At 35.4% G+C, this 23,614-nt stretch overlaps 1 protein-coding gene across 6 annotated transcripts; it reads left to right on the forward strand.

Annotated features, from left to right (window-relative positions):
* The first annotated feature begins 204 nt into the window (after positions 1-204).
* PDLIM3 (PDZ and LIM domain 3) lies at positions 205-23,353 on the forward strand. Of its 6 annotated transcripts, none has more exons than XM_010169300.2 (8): positions 205-421; positions 6,298-6,449; positions 8,026-8,110; positions 14,539-14,606; positions 17,905-18,168; positions 20,724-20,854; positions 21,960-22,071; positions 22,901-23,353. In XM_010169300.2, the coding sequence occupies exons 1-8, from the start codon at positions 329-331 to the stop codon at positions 23,088-23,090; spliced, it is 1,095 nt and encodes a 364-aa protein (XP_010167602.1). In that variant the 5' UTR covers positions 205-328; the 3' UTR covers positions 23,091-23,353. The 6 variants fall into 6 exon arrangements, with proteins under 6 accessions (XP_010167602.1, XP_010167610.1, XP_010167624.1 ...); XM_010169308.2 differs by having other exon boundaries at positions 20,724-20,851; XM_010169322.1 differs by lacking the exons at positions 14,539-14,606; positions 17,905-18,168 and adding an exon at positions 13,926-14,113 and having other exon boundaries at positions 218-421; positions 20,724-20,851.
* The last annotated feature ends 261 nt before the right edge of the window (positions 23,354-23,614 follow it).

The raw sequence follows: 23,614 nt of genomic DNA on the forward strand, positions 1-23,614 counted from the left end.
CTGAGGGGGACGCTGAAGCAAGCGGCAGATAAAGCTGATGTATTTGTTGTAAACTTTCCAGCATTCAGGCTTTATTTATCCGAGTTTGATACTCCCCTCTGTGGGTGGAGAAGCCAAGTGACTGGCTGACGTCACCCAAAGAGCACAGATAAAGTGCAGCACCCGCAGCTGTGGGATGAGTAAAACTTCCTAAGAGGTACACAGAAAAAAATTCTGCCGGCTGCCCTGTCTGGCAGGTGCTCTACTGATAGCACCCTTCCTCTGACAGCTCGGCTCCTCACACAGACCTAAGGGAAAAAGAACAGTAACCAAGGAGAAACCATCCAGAATGCCACAAAACGTTATTCTCCAAGGACCGGCACCCTGGGGATTCAGGCTCTCAGGAGGAATAGATTTTAACCAACCCTTAATCATAACCAGGGTATGTACTCTTTCCATTTCCTTTCTATTTGTTACATTTATTAGTTATTGGAGATTTTTACCCTTTACTTTTCTGGACTTCAGAGATGCAGATGAAGCTGTGAGTAGATTAGCAAGTAGCTGCTAGTTCTGAACAGAGCTAGCTGAATGCTGACAGTTTTCACAAGTTGTGTGTGACAAATTTCTGGGATTACTTTATTGGACTAAGAAACCAATAAAGAGTTAAAGTCTAAGAGTTAAAGTCTAAGAGACTTTAACTGCATTTCTACTTGTGCCTCAAAGACTGAATTTAAGTACCTTGGTGTCAGAAAAACTCTGGCATGATTTCCCCAGAGAAAATTAGTTTTAAGCCTACTAAAGGCCAGACCCCACTTCTATCTTTTTCACTACTAGCCTCTGCGATCACTAGGGGAGAAGACTAATTGGCAACAGCTCCTCATGTCTGGAGGTTTGCACTTTGCAAACTCCGTGCCAACTTTACAAGATTAATCTGACTCTCATTTAATTAAATCAAGTTCTGATTATTGCCAGCAAAGGAAACAGCATCTGTTTTTACATATGCAAAGCTTTGCACTTTCATTAATGTTAAATCAGTGAACTATTAGAAAGTTATCCAGTCCTGAATATGAAGGAGATAGTTCTTTTTCTGTTTCTAAATATGGCAGAAAACACCAATTTACCTTACCCCCCCAATAAAGACCAAGAATCCAATACTTAATTTTTCATGGATTTTGAGCTATTAATTGCAATTTATTTAAGAAATCAGTTACTCAATGAATGGAGCATATAAAACCTTGTCAGCAGGCCTGCATCTACAGACATAGGTCTACCCAAAAGACAGGATATGTGTTTAGATAATGCGTATTTTGAATAATTTGTATTTTTGATATATATTTTTTAAATTGTGTTCAATGCACATCAGACTAGAATTAGTTCTCTTTATAAACTTTTGTTGCTTTTCAGAACCTCAGACACACTGAGTGCCTTTAAAAAAAAAAAAAAAAAAAAAAAGCCCTGCACTATGACTCAATATATGCACTATGCCTGGTATTAAATAAACGTCAAGAGGCTTGAAGGATGGATACCACTGGTGATGCCTTGCAGTAAATATGCTTTTAAACAAAAGTTTATAGAAAGTTTAAGGACCAACCTTTCACATATTATACTTGTAAAAATAATTTCATTTAATAACTCATTCCAGATTTATATAAAGCATAAAATATTTCACCCTTTTAAACAGAAGTAAAACAGAGTGCTATTATTTGACTGTATGTAGCTTCATAATAAATATTCATAGGACACAGCAAAACCTTTGGAGAAACAAGAGACAAAAAACATTGAATAAAAAAGAAAAAAAACCCTCTGGATGTTTTGGGGCCTTCATTGCCTTTTATGGGCTTCCAAAAGAAAAATAGTTTCCATTATCTCTAATGAAAAATATTTTAGCAGTGTCTGGTTTGTATTTTCTTTGTGTTTAGATTAAGTGCAATGAAGTTTAAAACTGCAATAACAAAAGATGTTACTATAAATGTAACTTTCTAAAGAATAGATTATCTTGTGATTGACTCATACCTACCAAATGCCTCACAACAAGCCACTGGTTTCTAGCATATTACAGAAATGCTCAAAATCACATTTCAAGTAGAACTATGATACATACAGAGAAAAATGTCATGTTTATATTTGCTTAGTTCAAGTTCAAGAAAATTACTGGTAGATTTGTTTAAAATTAATATTTTTGCTGCCACAGCATACATTAAGAAAAGTCCCTAAATAAGTATTCATGTAGCACCCCTTAAAAAGTAGTGAATATTTTGCAAGATTCATATGCCTTGCTTTTGGGGGCCTAGGTATTCCTTTTGTAAAAGCTATCACCAGCAGCCCATTCATATTTAGCTTGACTATCCTGAATAAAAATATTAGCCAGTAAAACAATAAATAGAAATTATTTTTAAACACCTTTTGAATAAAATAATTGGACAGGTGTTAAGTTTGGTTGTCTATAGTCCTTGTTCAACACGAGAAAGCTTTTACCAGGACTTGTCAAGAGAGACAGACAACATAAGAGATGATCCACCTGTCTAAAGAACAGATGTTGTCTCTTGTTGTTCCCAAGCAAGGCAATTCTCTTGACTATTTCAAGCAAATGCAAAAACCACAGATCATGATCACTGGGAGGGTAGGAAGAACAGCAGGGGACTAAAAATAGACATATTCATATTCTATTAAGGTCAGAAACAGCAAATTAGCTAGAAATAATTAAAACATTTTTTAAATCCTTGGAACTTTAAATAGATGCAAAGAAACATCCAGGAAATTGATCAAAACCCTAGTCTTAATAAAAGTTAATAATTTACGGTTATTCTGACCAGAAGATAACATTTTGGGTTAAGTGTTTAGAGGAATGGAATCCTAGAATTTCAGTCATATTGAACAAAGCATTACAGACAAAATTAAAACTTATAGAGGTTGGAGGGAATGGTGAAATATTATTAACTCTAGATTTAAGTTCTATTTTAATATAAACCTTTACAAATCATAATGCAAGTATTTATATTAACTCAATTTCATATTTAGTCACTCTGCCTATAGACATTCATAACACTGTTCAGAAAACACAGAGCCTGAAATATTTATGAAAGCATGCCATGGTAAGCTTCACAAGTCTATTAACAGATGCAGAGAGATCTTCAAAGTTTCTTAGGAGACATTGCCCCTCATGTGGCTATTTAAATAGTTATCTAGTCTCTGACAACATCTGAATGCTCAACAGATAGCCTTGTATTTATCCAAACCTGAGATACCTAGTACACAGGATCAACAGGCGTGCCACACAGACATGTCCTGAAAAACAAGGCAAAAATTTTCCCAAAGCACCAGTAGAATCTACCTCACGAAGTATAAGAAAGTGAGCAACAAACACTACAGTCACAGTACAGTTCTAAGTGTTCACCACACACATTTAATGCATCACGCTATGTTCCTTAAGAAACAGTATCACTGACATTATTTAGGTACCTACAATATCAATATTATACCCATGACATGGTGTGATCTTCCAGTGCACAACCTGGTCCCTTTCTATAAAATGTAGGCTACAATACTTTTACCTACTCCCCCTTGCCCACAAGCAACAGTCAGGATTTCCCCCTGAAATATTGAGGAGACAGAAAAGCTGTCATCCAGCCACATTCCTCCTACCCTGTCCTGGTGGCTAGAGCTCCAGGTCTTTCCACCAAACCCCTGAAGAGCAGATGAGAGAAAGAATTACTCAGGGGCAGATGGTTCTGCACGCCAGTCAGCCTGGGCAAGTAGAGCTCAGCATCCTCATCAAGGCATTAAAGCCCAACAGACACATCCCAGAAGTCAGGCAATAACCAATTCAGCTAAGGACCGGGAAATATAGACTCCTGTCCCTTTCCCTCCTTGCTCCCACCAAACGATGGTAACCCCATCCAACCCCATATAGTGGTATCACTGCAGCTGGTGGCAATACATTAAGAAAATCCAAGGGATTGTGCACTATTACCAGCAACACAGCGGGGGTTAGTCGTGCTGATAGCACTGCTGCAGGGAAACTTACCATGGTAAACAGATATACTACTTTATAAGGCAAGACAATTACCTCAGGACGTCGCCAAGGTATGCCACAGATACAGCAGATGGCTTATCACGGCACGTAAAAAGCATAATCTACCAAGTAACACATGTAAGGGTTATTCAAGCAAGCTTCCCCTTGAGAAGGAACCAAGAGTGACTGGTTTTGCCCATTTTGGGTATTAGAGCATCAACAGTCACACTTGAACGCTAGGATTTCTACCGCAGTTTGTCATTCTGTGCATGTCCATAACAGGGTAAGCAAAGTCAGGAGCCATCCCAGGTTAAAGAGAGAAGCATTATCATACCTCTACCCCTGTCTTAGTACAGTAATGTAAGTGGTGTCAGTGTAATTCATTTACACTTGCAGCTGTTGAAGTTTGAGAAACAGACTCAGAATTTATGAGCAACTTCCTTGATTCATATTCAAACAGATTATAACACTTTGTTAAACACATAATACATAAGTCCATTCTTTTGGAGGGTGAGGAGGTAAAAGCCTCCAGCTGGCCACAAGTACCCATTTGGAAAGTTTAATTGTCTTGATAATAGCACATGCATTTGAGTCTGTCACAGTGAAATCAAAAATAAGTTTACATGCTCGAATGCACAAAAAAGCCCATAAAACAAAACAAACTAAGTTCTTTGAGCATTCAGGCCTACCTAACAGAGATGGGCAGATAGAAAGAGGAGAGAATTACTCTATTTGGCTGATTTTTGACATTGGTTCAAAACTAATATAGTGCAACACATCAAAAAGAGTATTTGTACTTGACTTTCATGCTGACATTTAGTACTGTCCCCTTCAGTAGCAACAAGTCTGTCAGGTTCACCATAGCTAGGGTTCAGAACATACTGGAGGTATACTGCGCAGTTTACTGTCTTCCTCTGCCAGAGAGCTGGGAAACACCAGAATTAAAAAATATCTCCATAGCATGTTTTCCAGTCCTCCAAAACACTTAATTATTTTAATATTTGAGATAGCATTTGCTTTGGCTGTAGCAGAACCCATGGTGAGATAAATTCTCTCCAACCACTTTTTTATTTCATACACAGCACAGATCAGTGGACTGCTCTTATAAATAAAACTACATCAACGTTTCTGTCCTTCACATTGGGATTCATTTGCTTAAAAATAAGCAGCTAGAGTTATTTTAGATGAATCAACTTGTCCCCTTTGTTCTGTTGTTCCAGAAAAGCTGAATTCCAGAAGCTCACATGCTACATCCCTCAATTTCATTTTGCTGTCTTGGTTATCAAAGGTCACCTAAAATGGCAACATACACTTAAGGGACCTAAATCCCACTCAGTAATCAAAGACCTGTTTAAATGGTGTGGTGGTATGAAAAATCCCATCTGCAAATAAAGGCCTGCAATTCTGGAACAAGCTTTATTAGCATCTAAGGTCACGACCTCTCTACAATAGTTATTTCAAAACAGAATTTTGTTGCATTTCAATTATTTTAACCATGATGCAGAGATTATCAACCAGACCAAAAAAAAAAACCAAAAAAACAACCAAAAAAACCCACCCCAAACCCAAGCCTAAAAAGATAAGTTGAGGGCTTTTTCTATGAACATCACTGACGTTTGTACACTCCCATGAGGTATGAATTGCACCACACCTTGAAGGATCAGGGCCACTGTTATTCAAATACAAGTTAAGCACTTTAAGGAGTTCATGGTCTGGATTAGACACTAATATAGAGAAAAGTGTCATTTCAGTATTATTAGCATATTTATGATTAGATAACAATACAATATGAGAGGCCAGGCTAGCAGAAAACACATTATCTGTTGTATTTGTCCTTAAATGTGATAACAAGTAGCTTTCTATATTGCTCACTCAATAGCACATCATGCACGTGAAGAGTAAGTAGCACAATTTCTTAACAGTTCTATTCTTCTGCTCTTCAGCCTGGAGTTGTAAGGGGAAAACTTCACTATTTTTCCCAAGCAAATTCCACAATGGCAGTTGAGATGGAAGATTCAAAGACAAGTTAGAGTAACTACAGAAAACAGAGTGAAAGCTGTTTAATACATAAGTGTGAAGATAATTTCTAACTACTTTGAAGTTATGATCAATAAAGCATTTATATGGTGATCTGACAACAGAATTACAGAGAACTCACTTTTTTTGTAAGCAATCATATAGTTGTTAACAGGCCCACTTCCTCCCTCCCCAACCCAGTAGGAAATAAGGAAGTATGGTGAAGTTTATTTTCTCAATCAATTTTCAGGTATGCATGGTGCTTAGGCAGTTAAATTTTGTTTTTTCAGGTTACACCTGGAAGCAAGGCTTCAGCTGCCAACCTGTGCCCTGGTGATGTTATTGTAGCTATTGATGGTCTAAGCACAGAGAATATGACACATAATGATGCCCAGGAGAGAATTAAAGCAGCTGCACATCAACTTTGCTTGAAAATAGAGAGGTATGTGTACATGTCTCCTTACTGCTGAAAGAAGATACTACCCAACCAACTGATTATACAGCTCAACTATTATATAGCATGACTATTTTAAAAAGTTTTAAGAATTTCACAAAACCTTTAAAATTATGAGCACCAAGACCTACCTCACCAGCTCTAGATCAGGCAAGACTTGCCAGAACATGCCTTCATGGGCACAAGAAGAATAGTTTCCCTCAGGCTACTCACCACATTTATTGACCTGTGAATCACACCACCCACTGCTTCTGCTGACTCTAGAAGTCCTTATGTTTGCTGTCAGAAAACAAACAATTCTTCATATTTTGGGGAAAAAATAAAATTCTGAGCTAGCTGTTGCTTAGTCAGTTATCTCTCTGCTCAAACACTCCCTCAGCCACAGGTGCTTATCACTGCCTCCTTCTCCAAATCACACTCAAAGCTGCTAGCACATCCCCCCCCAGTTAAGGAAAGCAACATCATGTCAGATTTTCATGAAGGGTGACAAAGGAGGAGGCTTAAAGCCAAAGTCTTTGGTCACAACGTATTAAACCAAACACAGGATTCTCAAAGTAATGTTAAAAACAAACTAAAAACCCTCTCTTACCTAAACTGCAGGAGTCCAGAATCTTTTTACATTAATTTCTCTCAACTAAAGCCAGCAAGAAAAACAACCTGCATCTTCCCATCTCCTTTAATGGGAAGATGCTCAGCCTTTAATCAGAATCACCTCTTGCACCGTTTCAGCTGTCTCCAAGAATCAGACAGCTCTGATTGACCTGAGGCCCTCAAGGAGGCCCAGCACTTTATTACAGCTGAATACAGTATTACTTTCCAAATACAAAAGGTTCTTTCTTTTGAAAGGAGCATTGTCTAATTTGTAGAGCACACCACTGTGTGTGTAATTCCCCCAGTTAATTCCAGGTTCTGTTACAGATTGATATATGCCATTTAGCTACTCTCTTAGGAAGTAATTTTCAAAATATGGTAAGAGTAATTGCCCCTATGAAATATATGCATATTCTTAAAATGCTAATATTTGTATTTATATAACAAACAGTACTAGATTAATATTTAACATTAACACTACACTATTTTAAAATTAGCTGCCAAATTTCAGATTGTCAAGAAGGACAGAATTGTAACTGATAATTGCATGTGGTCATAAAAAAAGTAAATTGATGTTGTTCTGGTTTAGGATTATTACTAATATATTAACTTATTTGTGCAAAATATTCTGAGGACCCAATGTGCATTCTATCAACCTTAAAAAAATCAAAACTGTAAAAAATTTGGTCAGCTCAGGTCAGAAACGCACTAATTTTCCTTTGCCTTTGCATTTGTTATCTACTAACAAATTATCTCCTATTGTTTGTAGTATATGTAATTTTAAAAAAATATATGCTTTTTATGGTTTTTTTTTTACATAGAGTACATATATATAATTGAAGTATTTTTATGTCAGAACATTAAAAAAGCATAGAACAAACTGCAGATTTTCAAGCTGCATTATATTTTACATTGACATGTACAACTCTATAGGAATTCAAGTTATTGAAATTCTGCCCTTCTTTCTTTCTAGGACAGGAACTAAATTATGGTCCCCACAAATTTCAGAAGATGGCAAAGCACATCCCTTCAAGATCAATTTGGAAGCTGAACCACAGGTATGAATACTTAAAAGCTGCCTAACCATTTCTATTTGCCTTTTTACATTCTAAATGATTTCTCATTTTTAATGGTCATTAAAATTCTTTGAATAGCACTTCATCCATTATCTGCCTGTTTAAGCTAGTATGAACCATGAACATCATTTTATCTGACTAGATAACTGAAACAAAACATTAACAAGTTACCACCCATTCTCATTTTTCTTTAAAACTGTACATATCACCATAGTTTTATTACAGAAAGAAAATATCTCCTTCTGATATGGTTTAAGTTGCTTTAACTCTTTTAGAGATTCTTCATCATATGAGGAAGTTCTTCAATCAGGAATAAATGTCACGTACCAAAGCAACGCACTCATAACATCACATCACACAAGTCATTTTGATGTAACAGTCAGTTAAATAGAGAGAGCCATATATTTTTATTTTACACCACAAAACTGAAAGCTATGAATTTGTACAAAACCCATGTACTAATCAATAAGCAAATCATTCATCGCTTCTGACCAGCAAAGTCTTGATGCTTGTATATGAGCAAACTAAATCCAATCAATTAAAACCCTCCGTTCTTTTCAAACTCGCATCCATTCCCTTATGCAAAGCTATGAGCCAAAGTCTCCAGATGGTTAATAGTTAATTAGCTAGCTACTATCTACAACTGGTGCTTTATTCCTTTGTCATTCCTCTTTAACCTACATGAACATCTGCTGTTCTCTCAAGAATGGGGAGGGAAGAGCATTCCGCTGATCCTGGCCTTCCAGGATCAAAGCAAGTATGTCAAAGTATTTGCTCTGTGCTATCATAGAAAAATGTAAGTGCAGATTCCATTTCAGTAAATCCTATGCAATAAATATTTCCACCAATTCTGTTTTCACGGAGACACTCCCAAACATGAATATGGCATTTCAGCGTTCCAGCTCTCTCTCTTCTTTCCAATCTAAAAACTTGCTTTAAGTGATACAGCAAACTTCATCAGAAACAATATAGCCTCTTCAGCAGCAGCAGATAGCATAGTGAAGAAACAAAACAATTTTACATGCATATTTTTGCATTTTGAATAGCTAGGATAAACACAAAATAAATAGCAATGGAAGAAATTCACTAAAAAAGCTACAGAGAAAACCATGTAGGCATGTATGACAGGAGAGTAATCCCTTTGCATGAAAGCTGCATGCCTAAAAAGGATAGTTACTTAAAAATAAATCATAAGATTTCACTAAGTGCTACTTGGCAGACTATTGAAAAGCTGTCTCCATTGGGTAATCAGAAAAAAATGTTTCTCCTAGATTAATTAGCCAACCTTTTCATTTTACTTTGTCTCCCTCATTCCTTCCTAGGAAAATCAGGAGTATTGAGTATACTTAATAAATAATAGGCCCCAGAAAAGTAGTAATGCATTTAAACATATGCTAAAATGTGCTAAAATATGCTAAACTATTCTAGGAATGATTTACATTTTAAATTAAATTCTTTCCTCCAAGAACATCCATTACTCTGATCTCCCTGTGGAGAAAAAAAAAATCCTTTTTTTCTACAATTGCTGATATTTTAAATTAAATTTTACTGCATATTTAGTCACAAAACACGAGCCCCAGCAGTGTGTATACAACATCAAAGTTTCTTTAACATCAGATGACAAATTATTGCACAACTATAATCTGTGCTGTTTAGGTCATATTAGAGTTTGCTGAAGTACAACAAGAAATAAAGGGATTGAAGCTCAGACGAATGGAGAAAAATCTAAAAGCAGTATAGCAGTCCTTCAAATGTAAAACACTTTTATCCAAAAGTATTGTACACACTGGTGTGTAGCAATAGGAAACCACCAAGTTCTATAAAAAAGCATTTCCTCCATTTATATAGTAATTAAATTTAGTCAAAAAGTCATAGATTTTTTAAGTGTAGTCAAATTTTTTTCACTCTTGCCAGACAGACATTTTAAAGTTCACTAAGAAAGTTTCACAAAGTCAATAATTTAAAATACATTATAAGCCAACTAAGTAACAATAGATGAAGACTTACACACTCTTCTTAGTGAGTGCCTAATTTCTATTTGCAAGCTAATAAAAGATAATTATAAAGGAAAGTAAAACGTATTTTAAATTGTTCAGCAATTTGGCCAAGAATGCTTACTTTAGCTTAAATGAATGAAAATTATTCTAGAGATGCTTGGAGATGGTTATGTGAAAACTGATAAACAACTGAATACTGTGCTTACTTGCAGCTATGGAACAAGGAACCTTTACACTGTAGCAAACTTTTGCACTTGGTTGAGCATCCCCAAAGAGTCGTTTAGAGATTGATGTAGGCATTTGTCACAGCACAATGAAAGCTCGCACTATTTTTTCCTCTGGGAAGAGGAACCTGAGACAACAATTCTAGTAAATAACTTCAGCAACAAGTGGCTGACTGAGAGTCACTCTTGAAAGTTACCCACTCCCATATAAAAACCAGCCACTTAATTTCACTAGTCTGGAGCAACCTAGGGTGTGATGGATAAATAATAGGAAATCGAGTACTTTAAGTATTACTAATACAATCACATTATATTCTGTATAAAATCAATTTAGAACATAAGGTTCTCAAAGAATATAATTAGGAAGAGAAAATAAAACAATCTAAATGGCAAACTGTATCTTGTAAAATTATTTTTAAAATCCTTTTTGCTGTATTGTCAACATAAACCAATACTATGACCTGTAAATTTTTTCTCTGTTGCAATCCCTTTAACCTCCCCTAAAATGAATTTGTTTCCATTACCACAATTTCTTGAATTGTTTTTATTTAGGCTTTTCTTTTTTGCTTCTATCTTTGCCTTTGAACACTTTGTTCAGTGTGACTATGCTCTTGGCCATGAAAGACATTATATCCTGGGAGACATAAATGTACTATACACATAGATAAGCATAAAAACCTAAAAAAACCCCATCCCACTATTCTAAAAAGTTTATAGTCTATTACCAATTATAATCAGTTTTGAAACAATATAATTGTGCTAGTCTGGTTTTGAGGACTTACCCCCTCTTCCATAAGAGCATTTAGAGGTAAAGATTTTAGTCACATGATACCCTCAAAATGTCAACATCTGTGTACTATCCATAGCAATTAACCCCAAGGAATGCCATCATATGGTCCAGGTTCAATGCATTTTGACAGACTTTGGAGGCTACATTCATTCTATTCCTGACACATATGTCAATGCAAAATGTAGTCAGCCCTGCAAAAAGGACATCAGCTAGAAAAAAAAAAAATAAAAAAAATAAGAAATTAAATACTGTAATTCTCGAATATTCCTGATTAGGAATTTCAACAATCTCCAGTTCTCATTGAACTAAAGGAGGATTTTTAACAGATTCAATGAGATCAAATAAACACAAGAGCTGGACTATTTTTGCTGCTGTATGTTCTGTCACTGACATGTTATATGAATAGATGAGTTAAAAAGAAAATGGAATTTTAGTCTAACTAACTGCAAATACTTGTTTCACAACTGTTATATTGTAAAAATGCTATTATGGTGCCATATGTCTTCTGTGCTGTTCATTTGTCAACAGGAAATAAAAAAGGGGATGAAATTACAGTGTTCATGGTTGTTTTTGTTTGCTTTGTATCATACATGGATTTAAATAAATTTTAAATCTTTGACATTAATATCTTTCATTAAGCAGACGTGATCCTAAACACTAGTAGATTATTTCCATTTACTAATACATTTTGTTAACTGCAACCCAGTTCTATCAGACAGAAACAAGGAATTGCAAGTAAAATCTTTGTGCTGATTTATCTGATTGCTGCTTTCAGTAGCTTCTTACAGCGCAATGCTGCTAAACATTTTCATTTAATAAAACTGCTTTTTACTGTTTGCATTTTCTGGTTGCACATTCTATATAACCATGACTTTTCTTTACGTCTGTTCCTAAACATATTTCTGAAACTGTTGCTTTAAATTAAAACAAAAGGGACAATTCACATTCAGGTTTTCATAGTTTTTATAAACTATTCACCAAAACTTTGACCAGAGACTTGATATTCTCTGAAAAAAGAAATAATGCCCTGAGGAATGAATAAAAATCTACAGACATCAAAAGTATGTCCATGCTTCTCTAATTTGCTCTTATTATCTGATTTATTGTGTGGATTTGAGTATTCAAATATCTGTTTTGGTTTTCGGTAATAGGTTGTATTTGTTCTAACTGGAAATTTTTCTAGCATTCCTAAAGGCTAAGGTAATCTAAAATAGGCATCAAAGAACCACTTTGTTTAGAGTTTTATTAGCAGAACAAGGAGACTGGTTTGTGCAGCTTGCAAGACATAAGTGAAAGACCACAATTGCACCTAAATAGTTTTAGAGATGTTGGGTGTGTCACCATTAAAAATACGAGATAGCAAATACCAGACAGCATAAACTGTACAGATACAAGCTTCAACAATTTGAAATAAATCTCATTCAGCAGTATCAGAACTTAGATGGTCTATAGGTCATATGACACAGTGGGACAGCAACATAAATACAGAAATGGTCTATAGTATTGTAGATGTATTCCTAGTACATCTATCACACTCAAAAACAAAGCCAAATCAGAGAACTGGCAAAGATTTCTGTGAAAAAATAAATATTAATGACCTGTGCTGTCTTAACATTGCGAGTTCCAGTCTCTAAAGAAGAGATCAATTTAGACTGTAGACACTTATTTGTTAGGAACAAGAGCTTTTTTTCCCATGTGGATGGAAGTTCAAGTGCTCTTGCAATACTGTCTCCAAGGAGCACTGCAGGGCATCAGGAAAAAGTGATGGACTAGAGCAGCTAATGTTCTTCATCGACTAGCACAGAAGGAAAAAAAAACCCTCAGCAGATGATAGCATGATTTTTTCCAAAGTCTGTATTTCTGTGGATTAGGGAGAGACCTGAGCTGACAGGGACTCAAAGACTGCACTAAATATGCACAATTCAAGTAAGTGAATTTTTACACAGTCAACAGTATTTATCATTCCTGGCCAATCACCACAGAAGCACATCGCAAGTTATCTGAATGGTCATCAGAGATTTTCTTTCCAGATCTTCTCCCTATGAATTCCACAACTAGAAGAAATTATCTGAGCCAACAAGAAATAAAATCATATTCCAGAAATAAACAAATATTGACAGAATGATTTACAATTTGCCTATTTCTGGGTTTCATTTATTTATTTATGATGATTTCACACTATCCTTAAATTATACAGCATCATAATTTTTGATGCATAGGTACACTTCCAAGTATGGTCAATTCAGAAGAATATCTTCAATCTGACATACATTCAAGACTATTTCAGTTTAAAAAAATGTTAAAAAATTATGTGTTTTCTAGGCAAGAAGTTTGCAACAAAATCTTCATACTTTTGTGAATGTCTCCATTGGTATGTGATAAAAAAGCAGAAGCCAGAGATTTGCACTAAAGCAAAGCAATTAAGCTAACTATACACCAAATGTTTCTAAAAGAATGTAAACAGTGCAAAATCGAGAGAACAGTACAACAGGTTACTATAATATTCACCCCTCTCATTTCTTCTTAAAGTTGCACACTATTTACAAATATGGAATACCTTCTGTTTGCCCTGAGGCAGGAAAATAGTACTCTCTGAATGTGTATGGCTTAAGTAACATATAGAAAATTCATGGAAAAAATATAGTCTGCTTGCACCAGTTAAAAAATAACAAAGTCGCAAAAGTAAAAAATGCAGAGATTAACAATACTGATGATGTCAGTTTTACTCATTACTAGCTTTGGTGTGCATTGTAGCTTTGTGTATTTTGTCTGCCTATCATGTACAGGAATTCAAGCCTATTGGTACAGCTCACAACAGAAGGGCCCAGCCTTTTGTTGCAGCAGCAAATATTGGTGACAAAAGACAGGTAGTGAGCTCCTCCTATAATTCTCCAATTGGGCTGTATTCATCTGGCAATATTCAAGACGCACTTCATGGACAACTGAGGGGTCTCATTCCTAACTCATCACCAAAGTGAGTACCGGTATTTACTTGGTCATTTGTGGTATATCACTATATGTTCTGTTTTCTATTAAAAAGTCCAGCTCTTGCTGTTTTTTCTGAAAATCAGGAGTTTATTAATTATCAAACAAAATGGTGATAAATGAAGCAATTTTTTCCAACACAGAAAACTATCCATTCAGCTCTGTAGTAGCAATGCTGCAGGTAGCTAAAATTTGCCCTCTATGTTGGGCTGCAACACTACCTACCATCCTTCTCTCTTAACACTGCACTTTGAAAGTTTCTGAACACTAAAGTGATTGTATTTTGGGTAACAGGAATGTACAAACTAAACAGTCACTTCACAGTTACAATTTTAAAACTTTGCTAGCTACTTTTTAACTAGAAATAAGCATTTATAGGCCAAAAATATTATTTTAACCCTCTTTTCTTTACAGGATGTGAACTACTTTGAACACAAGCATAACATTCGGCCCAAACCTTTCATAGTCTCAGGCCGAAGCAGGTTATAAGCTCTTGAGTGTTGTGTTGGATTTGGATGCATGGTGTTGTTTTTTTAATGGGTACTCACCATTCACATTAATAAAGCATACTGATGCATTTGAAATTTACTTACAGTAGTACATAGCCTAACACTGAAATTAAAAAAGAAATGGTTGACTTGCAGAGATCGAGCCTGAAATTCAAATTTCTGTTTCCAAAAGAAAGCAGATCCACACTCCCATCTCAGATATAATGATATGAGTCTGAAGTAACTGCATTCATGGACCTGGATCCATTTACATCATAGCACCAGATGCCACATACTTCTAAATTGATGGCACTCTGAAATTCTCCTGTCCAAATGCAAATACTTGTAATTTGATAACTTGCTAAATGAAAGATAGCTAGTTATGACCATTCAGAGATTTCAACTTTGTTTTTCTGCAGACCTCTATTCAGAAGGCAACCTAATGCAGAGCTAAAATAGAACTACCTGATGTCACAGACACATGAAGCTCTAAAATGCAGGAAAGCTTATATATTTACATCCATCATTTTAGTTTAATTCCTCTATCATAACTGGGGATGAAATGCCTCACTTACTATTATTTGCATTACTAAATACAGAAGGGAAAAAACTCTGTGGCTAAAAATGCAAGTAAGGTCAAAAGCACCCGATTGATGCAACACATTGTGATGCTACCCTTTATCCTTTCTAGCAGTAACAGTTATTACCAGTGGAATTAGTGTTCTGCATTTCATTCTGAAAGTTTAAAATGCCTGCATTTCAATTATAGTAAGTCTGATAAACTAGACCAGAAAAACAGGATGATAATCGATTCCTGTGTACAAAGGACAATCTCAGATGGTTTATCAGTTTTGTAAGACATGTTAAATTTTTCAACCACCTGAGTGATAAAGAGGAGACTGTAGAAGATTAATAGAGTCCTATCCATCTGTGAACAAGAACTATGAATGTAGAACACTGCTGCAGTGGAGAAGAGGTGCCCATCTCTCCTTGCAGTCTGATGCTGTTACAGGATGAATGATAGAACAGTCTTCAGCACCCATACATGGCCTCCAACCGTGGCAGCACTTGCATGTTGTATCTAGGCTGACTTTTGGACCACTAGGTATCATTTACAGGTACTGAATCATATTTATGGAAATTCACATGAGTGTATCAAGAGCTTAATCTCCTAATTCAGGAACTTCAATTACACAATGTTTTCCATTAAAATGTTGAAGTAAATGGCCATTTTTCCAGCATGTCAGATGGGGGAAAAAACTTGCAAAAATTAACCTGACAGTGATGCACCAAGTATCAGAACTTTAGTTGGGCAAGGTCTGTCAGGTGTTTTAGCACTGGAGAAGTCTGTGTTTACAAACTGCAGGATCTCTGACAGAGGGTGTTTCATCTAAAAAAAAGTTGGTTATCACACTGTTTGTCTGCTACTTTTTCATTAATTTGGCTCAATATATATATCTTCTGCTAAACACAGCAAAAACCAAACTGCCACCTTGACGGTACATATCCCTTCAGGACACAGAATTGACACTAAATAGGACTTTGACTAAAAGAAGAGCTGATTTTGGCCTGTGGGTTTGAGCTAATGGATTTGATATTAGCTATGATTTTGGACTGTATTCTGGCAAAACTAACTGAAAATTATATTTAATTATTTTATTTATATTTATAATTTATTCTGCTTTAACATTGGCTGCTCTTTGTGGGTTTTTTTTCTAGCCTTTTTCTGCTACTTTCTATTTACTAACACTATCAGAACTGACAAAACTTGTTTTACTGTAGTATCTAAAGGTGGTCTTGATTCTTCTAAAAGAAAAGACTGCAAATTAATAAGTTGCCCCTGTGTGAATTTTTTGGCTGGCTCATGCTAAGCAGGGGTGCAGAACTGTACTTTTCCTTTAAGGCTTGCCTACCATTTCTGGAATTAGCTTTCTTTTGGTATGTTTTTGTTGGTAGAGTATATACTTTCCTTTATGTTTTTGAGAAAGTGGTCCTACACAAATTCCCCCCTGAATCAATGGGAGAATTTTGGGTTGTCTTCTCCACTCAAGGGTAGCTACTGGGCAGAGCACTGTACTATCAAACTGGGAAACAGAGTATTCTCCCAGGTTTGCACAGAATCATTTTACCTTGGAAAGAACTAACCACAACCCTCATATGCAGGTTGGAGGAAAGAGTTTACACATTTATCATCTCAAAGCTCTGCATAGCATATAAATAGTAACCAATAACTGTGGAAAGCCTGGGTTCTGTGCTGTTACACAGCAACAGCAAAGAGATATCCCATAACAAAGAAAGCCTCTGAGGTGTTAATGGAGAAAAGACTGAAGTATTCAAAACAGTGACACTGAAAAAGACTTTGGGCTGAATGTTCACATTATTTTACTAATTCTTTTCCAGGGACATCAAATTGGTGTGCAGTGACTTTACTTCAATAAAGTCAAGCAACACTAATATTTCTAAAAACCTGTACATCTTTTTATTGTATATAAATTATATGTAAAAACTACTTCAAAAGCAGTAAAATTAGCCCTCTGAATACACATGCATTGTTCTTGTGATGGACCACTTTACATTCTACTGGAAATACTGTAATTCAGAAATGCAAAAGTATGCCTGGCTGTCTTAGTATCTTTTCTTCTCTGAAATGTTAAAAAATACTAAAACAATGAAAAATATGGTTAAACTAAGTTTACACAATTGATAAATACCTTATTGTAGAATTTAAGGAAATCTAGGAAATGTCACATTCATTATTTTATACTACTTTATAGTATTCTCTTCTACTGTGGACTAAGATAGTTGTGAGGTACAGAACTGGAATGATTCCAGTCTAGGATTCCAGTACTGCAAGTGTTTATTCAGCCACTGCCACGGAAAACTCACATAACCTTTGTGTGCTACCCTTTTGTAGATGTTAAGAATGACATAGAATGAAGAACTTTAGGAAGGTTTAATTAATCCTCAACAAAATCTAGAATTAAAAATGTAAAGTAATACTCTGTTCTGAATTATTCAATCTATCAAAGAATTTTTACTATCTTTAAAGAAAATAATGCCAGAATTTTAAGGACTGCTTTACAACTGGCATTGATATTTTCTACAGGAAAATACTTTTCAATGAATACACATACTTTTGCTTTTCTCAGCCTTCTATATTTTTACTTTTCTGTATCTGTTCTATTTATGCTTTTCAAGCCTGTTAACATCACCGTATTCCTGTACTTTTGTCTTTATTTTCTATAATCTGATCCGCCTTGCACACTCCTCCGTAATCTGGCTATTAACACAGTGGATGCAGCACTCCTTCGGGGATTGACTGTGGCAGCGGACGCAGTACCCCCTCTTCAATTAGCACGGTTAGCTCTATCTGCCCCACCGAGCTGAAAGCAGTGTCTAAGATGGCTCCTAACATTCCCTTGGAAATGGAGCTTCCCGGTGTCAAGATTGTACACGCTCAGTTTAACACACCTATGCAGTTGTACTCAGATGACAATATCATGGAAACACTGCAAGGCCAAGTTTCTACAGCTCTGGGGGAAACACCCATAATGAGGTAATTAGAGCAGTATCTTTAAGATTGATGAATATGCAAATTTAGAATATACCAAGAATCATGACCTTTAATAATATCACACTGTTTCTACAAAAATGGGTATATATTAAGGAGTCTTTCAGAATTTACAAATAAATATTTTATAGGAAATAATCTTATATTTGTAGCTAAAAAATTAAAAAACTGATGATGCTACCTGGATTGTTAGCTGACCAACCACCCAAAATCACAATTCTGATTCCCTCCAAAATTCAAAACTATTTATTATTGTCATCATAATTATTTTTAATAACCATTTAATAACTTATTCTTACTAATAATTAATAAAATTTTATTAACTCAAATATATTTAAACTGTTGAAATTCAGGTTATTAAGCTTGTAAATGTTTATAGTGTTCTAGATATTTAACTCTCATTCAGCACAACTCATTCAGTATGACTAGTTCTTACCCAAAAAGAAACAGAACTGACTTTGTCACAGCCTACTAATCCATCTCTGACTTAATAATTTTATCCATGGCAATAACTAAAAGTCAGGTAGGAACCTTATGTATCCAGATATCAATGATGATTATACAATAAAAACTTTTGAAGCACTATTCATTTTTTTCAAGAGACAATTCATCATTCACGTAGCTATATTTTTACTTTTGCATAACAGCAACTTATTTTTCTGTTTTACAACAGTACTTAAGTTAATAATTCATAATATGTATGGTGTAAACTAAAGCTAATTACTAAAATTTTAAATAAGCAATAATCACTGGCACCAATGAGCTGCCTTCAGCACCTTGCAGAATTGGGTTGCTACTAATCATAAAAATCATATTTATATAGAAGCATTTAAGTTCACCCTATGTGACTAAAAGAAAACTGTAGTTCATTAAGTCTTTGCAGAGTGATGTTACTCTACTGCATGAATATTTATCCTCAATCACAATTAGAGAACAATAAAAGAAAAAATTGCTTTTTCTTTATTCTGAAATCATGGATTAAGCCCAGAGTAATCAGATTTCACAAATGCCTGTGGCATTCCCAGTTTGAGAACTGACTCTACACAGGTTTGAAATGTCTCTTTTGTTGTGGGATTGGTTTTCATGGTGTATGCATTTAGAAATATTATCTCACACCTTTGTGTCTGGTTTTTTAGCCTTCTGTATGCATTATCACTTGTTTGATGTTTAGAAATATTTTAGTAAAGAGGAGAGAATCAAGGGTTTAATTAGCCATTGGTGAGAACTGTAAAAACTAAGCTCCTTCTATTCATTAAAATCTTGTGACAAGAGAAGAAAGTGGCAGGAGAAATCTGTTGATTGATGAAAATGCAAACAATTAACAAAAGCAACAGGGATCACTGCCCAACTGCAGCTGCTCTTACTGTGCCATTTGACAGCTTAGATGCTACCCTGGGAAACAAACCAAACCATATAAAGCAAAACCCAGTCTAATTCCTTGTGGAATTAGTTGCTTATTTCCAGTGGAAACCTACCTAAGGTTTAATGGACACCAGGAGGCCAGTTGCAACAGGAAATTGAAACTGGACATTCATGGATATATTGGTGAGATAACAGACATCATAAATTTGAACCTTTCTAATTAGTCTCAGTAGCAATTTGAAATTTAAAGACAGCACACATTCAGCCTAATTTCTGCCAGTGCATATAGTCATATATTCTTCCTCTCAGCTACTTAGGATGTTAGTTATCATGATCAATTGAAAACATTCTGCACGGTTTAAATTACCATTTAATATTCTTGGTAAAATTTTCAGCTTGCAGGTCACTGGAAATTCAACCACTGGCTGTTGTTTGGATAATAATTTACTTTATATTTTTATCATAAAATTGTCATTACAAAAAGTAAGCCATGTCCCATTCTAATTAAATTAAGAAACAGAATTTCCATTCATCAGTGTTCACCTTACAATGCTTCCTACTATGCAATACCTACTTCACTGTTTTATGTCATATCCATCAGTTAAATAAATAACAATTCTCTCAGCCAAATAATCACTATATAAACTAGCAATCAAGCCAACTTAGAAAAGGAAGAACACCTTCATGCCATGATACTCTCCTAAAAGGTTTGTTTGCTTAGGGTTTGGCTGACCTTGTGTAAAGATATGAACTGTGATTTTATCAACATTCTTGAGGGCAGCTGCTGTGAAAATGGAACTCCTGGATACCGTACAAAACAGCACCTGGTAATAACAGCAGTTGATTACCAGAATGCAACTGCTTTGAGGTTAAACACAGGTACCAACCTATTTCCAAATGCCATTAGAGCCATGACAGTAATTATGGAAATACTTTCATGAGTTTGTACAGTTATTTTTGTAACAATTGCACAGATATTTATTTTTTTTTCAGCACTTCTTAGATCAAGAGGAGGCTATATAAAGCAATGGTACCTGGAAGAAAGAGTCCTTCAGTAGTTGAAGAAACACACTGTCTTTATATTTGTTTCCTGAACAATATTCTATGCCTGGTAGAGCTATTGCTTTAAAGTTATGTTTGTTAAACTGCTTTATCTGTTCTTCCTCCCTGTGATACAGTGACCCATCTCCCAACTCAGTGCCTCAGTCTGACGTGTACAAGATGCTGCACACCAACCAGGAGGAGCCCACTCAACCTCGCCAGTCTGGCTCCTTTAAGGTGCTCCAGAATTTAGTCTCCGAGGAAGGTGGTTAATAATGACATATTCTACCTGTTCAAAGCATTTTTAAATGTTTGTGGGTAGGGAGAATCTGAGAAGAAAATAAGAGAAATCAGCACTATTAGAATTTCTGAAAGCCCAAGTCATGCAGAATCTTACAGATGGCACACCAGCCTCCTAACATTTCCCCCCTTGCTTTTATAGCTAGCAGTCTCATGTGTGAATAAAATGGGGGCATTAATCACATTTTTCAGAATCTCTTCTCAGATTTTAAGATCATTAATGTAGAAAGTTGACTTTAACTAAAAAAAGTCTTATGTGAGAGAACTTTTGGGACAAGCTCATGACTCCAAGAAAGAAAACACTCTCTTCCACATCCAGGAAAAGAGAAATTTAAACTAACTCCTAAAATAAGTTTCACCCATCCTTTCTTCATTCTAAATAAAATCTGAAGAAGACAATATAATTTACAGATATATTTCCTTCAAATTAAAAAATTTTGGAAATAATATTACTAAAGGTTGCAAGTTTGGTTTATTTACAGTAAGTAGAAAGAGTAAAATACAACCAAAATTAACCTAAAAAGTAAATATTTAAATTTTTAATTTTTATATCTCAATATTTACCAGAGAAGGGATAAATATGTCCAATTGTCTATATATATCATTGTGGGATTTTGCTTGGCATTTTCTTGTATTTTGCTGTAATTTTGTATTAATATCATGTTACTAATTTTTCAGAATTTGTTGCATAGTTAATTATATAAGTAAGAAGCTTTGTAACAAGTCTTGACTATGTTATGTTGCTATGTTAAAGCCAAATCCTCGTCCCTCTCCTGCTATACCCAAGACCTACTATTAGAGAATTAGATGATGTCTATGATACAAACAGCACCACATATATATATATGATCACTTTTGTACTTGCTTTTCGGCTACAGCTACACAATATTTTTCCTGATTCCAAAGAGGAATCCAAACCTGGCCCACAAAACGTGTGCAGAGAAACTTCACTGTTTGTTGATATAAATGAAAGCCTGTAAATACATCTAGAAGTGTATATACAGGAAATGTATTTAACTGCGTCAGATGCTTTTATACTAGCCTGTATGTAACAGGATTGTTTTACTTCTCAGATGGACGCCCTGTGGGTACAAGAAGTGTGAAAGCACCTGTAACAAAGACACCTACTGCCATGCCTGGTGCCCAGAAAGTGCCACTGTGTGACAAGTGTGGGAATGGGATTGTGTAAGTTGTTTCTTTTTAGTTTTAGAAATCTCTAGTTCAAGCACGTGTCCTCAAATACCACTAGAGACTACAGGAATGTTTTCCAAGTGATAGTCCTGGTCTTCTGCACTAACAGAAAAATTCTTCTAGAGAACAGACACATAAAAATATATTGTTCTAAAACACCAATTATTAACCTGTACCTTAAGACACTTCTGATACCGATTATTTCAGTTTTGACATTGTACTGTCAAGGCTTTAATTAAGATTTCTCAGGACCTTTTGCAAGTCAATCATTAACACATGCATAACGAAACAGTTACCTGTGCTGCATTGTCTCAGGCTGTGAATTCTCAGAATTCTCAAGGCAGCATAAATCATCCTTCTCCCAACCCAGTGGGAATATCTGGAAAGCTCTGTGGGCCTATTTCAAAACTACCAGATTTCTATCTGACTGACGTCACTAACTTCGGCAAAGAACACAGATAATGATGAGCTTGGAGAACAGTCACTGAGGGGAAAAAAAAAAAAAGTGGTTTTTAAACTCATTTTGTCACCATTTTTATAGGTCAGACTGTACTTTCTGTGTTGTAACCAAACTAACATGTTTTTTTAAACTCTAGTTTTCCAGTGAACTACTGAACTATGTGATAAATTCTATGGTATTTTATATCATTTACTCAAACTCAGTTTCCAACCTTAAATTCTATAATAGTTGGCAAAACCATCAGATGAACAACCCAAAAGTCTTAAGATAAATATATCTAGAACTTACTTTGTGCCATACTGTAGTTTCTTCTCACTTTAAAATCATATGAATTGTTTTTTTCTTTTCATTGTTTCCATGTAGAGGAACAGTGGTGAAGGCACGTGATAAATACCGGCACCCAGAATGCTTCGTGTGCTCTGACTGCAATCTCAACCTGAAACAAAAAGGCTACTTCTTTGTGGAGGGACAACTATACTGTGAAGCTCATGCACGAGCTCGCATGAGGCCACCAGAGGGATATGAAGCGGTTACTGTTTACCCAAAATGTTAGTCTTAACATTAATACACAGATATATGCATGCACACAAAAAGCCATTAACAGCTTAGAACTGCAGTCCAAGCGTCAGGACTTCTGCCTGATTCCAAAGTAGCAGCTTTTAAACCTTTTCTTGTGGGATTCTGAGGAAGGCTGAAGTCCCTATTAGCCAGCAGTAACATATTATACCAGTAAAATTCTGCTAAAATATTATCTTTTGAAGTTGCCAAAATAACTCAATGAAGTATAAACTGAAACAGCTGTACTGGAATAAAAAAGTTAAACAGTTGAGGTATTACATGATTATTACAGCATACACATAAGTGCTGTAATCAAGACATTATTTTTAACATAAATTAACATCAAAGCCATCAAAGTGTTGGAGGCTGGGCCCTAACAAATGTAGAAGAAACTTGACAGCTCATTAGAAAAGCAGCTATTTTACATGGATAGTACAAAACAAGCAGTTGTTCATGTCTGCTTCCACCATCTATTATTTAACTACCCTTAATGTATGCCAACAATAGATTTTGCTTACT

Source organism: Antrostomus carolinensis, unplaced genomic scaffold (genome assembly GCF_000700745.2).
Source record: "Antrostomus carolinensis isolate BGI_N321 unplaced genomic scaffold, ASM70074v2 scaffold14360, whole genome shotgun sequence".
NCBI classification, from domain to species: domain Eukaryota; kingdom Metazoa; phylum Chordata; class Aves; order Caprimulgiformes; family Caprimulgidae; genus Antrostomus; species Antrostomus carolinensis.

Excerpts from the sequence above, each read along its gene's own strand:
- PDLIM3 (XM_010169300.2), top strand. The coding sequence starts at position 329 with ATGCCACAAAACGTTATTCTCCAAGGACCGGCACCCTGGGGATTCAGG. Across the intron at positions 8,111-14,538 it reads ATTTGGAAGCTGAACCACAG|GATGTGAACTACTTTGAACA; the intron begins GTATGAATACTT and ends TTTTCTTTACAG. Across the intron at positions 14,607-17,904 it reads ATAGTCTCAGGCCGAAGCAG|TGGATGCAGCACTCCTTCGG; the intron begins GTTATAAGCTCT and ends CTATTAACACAG.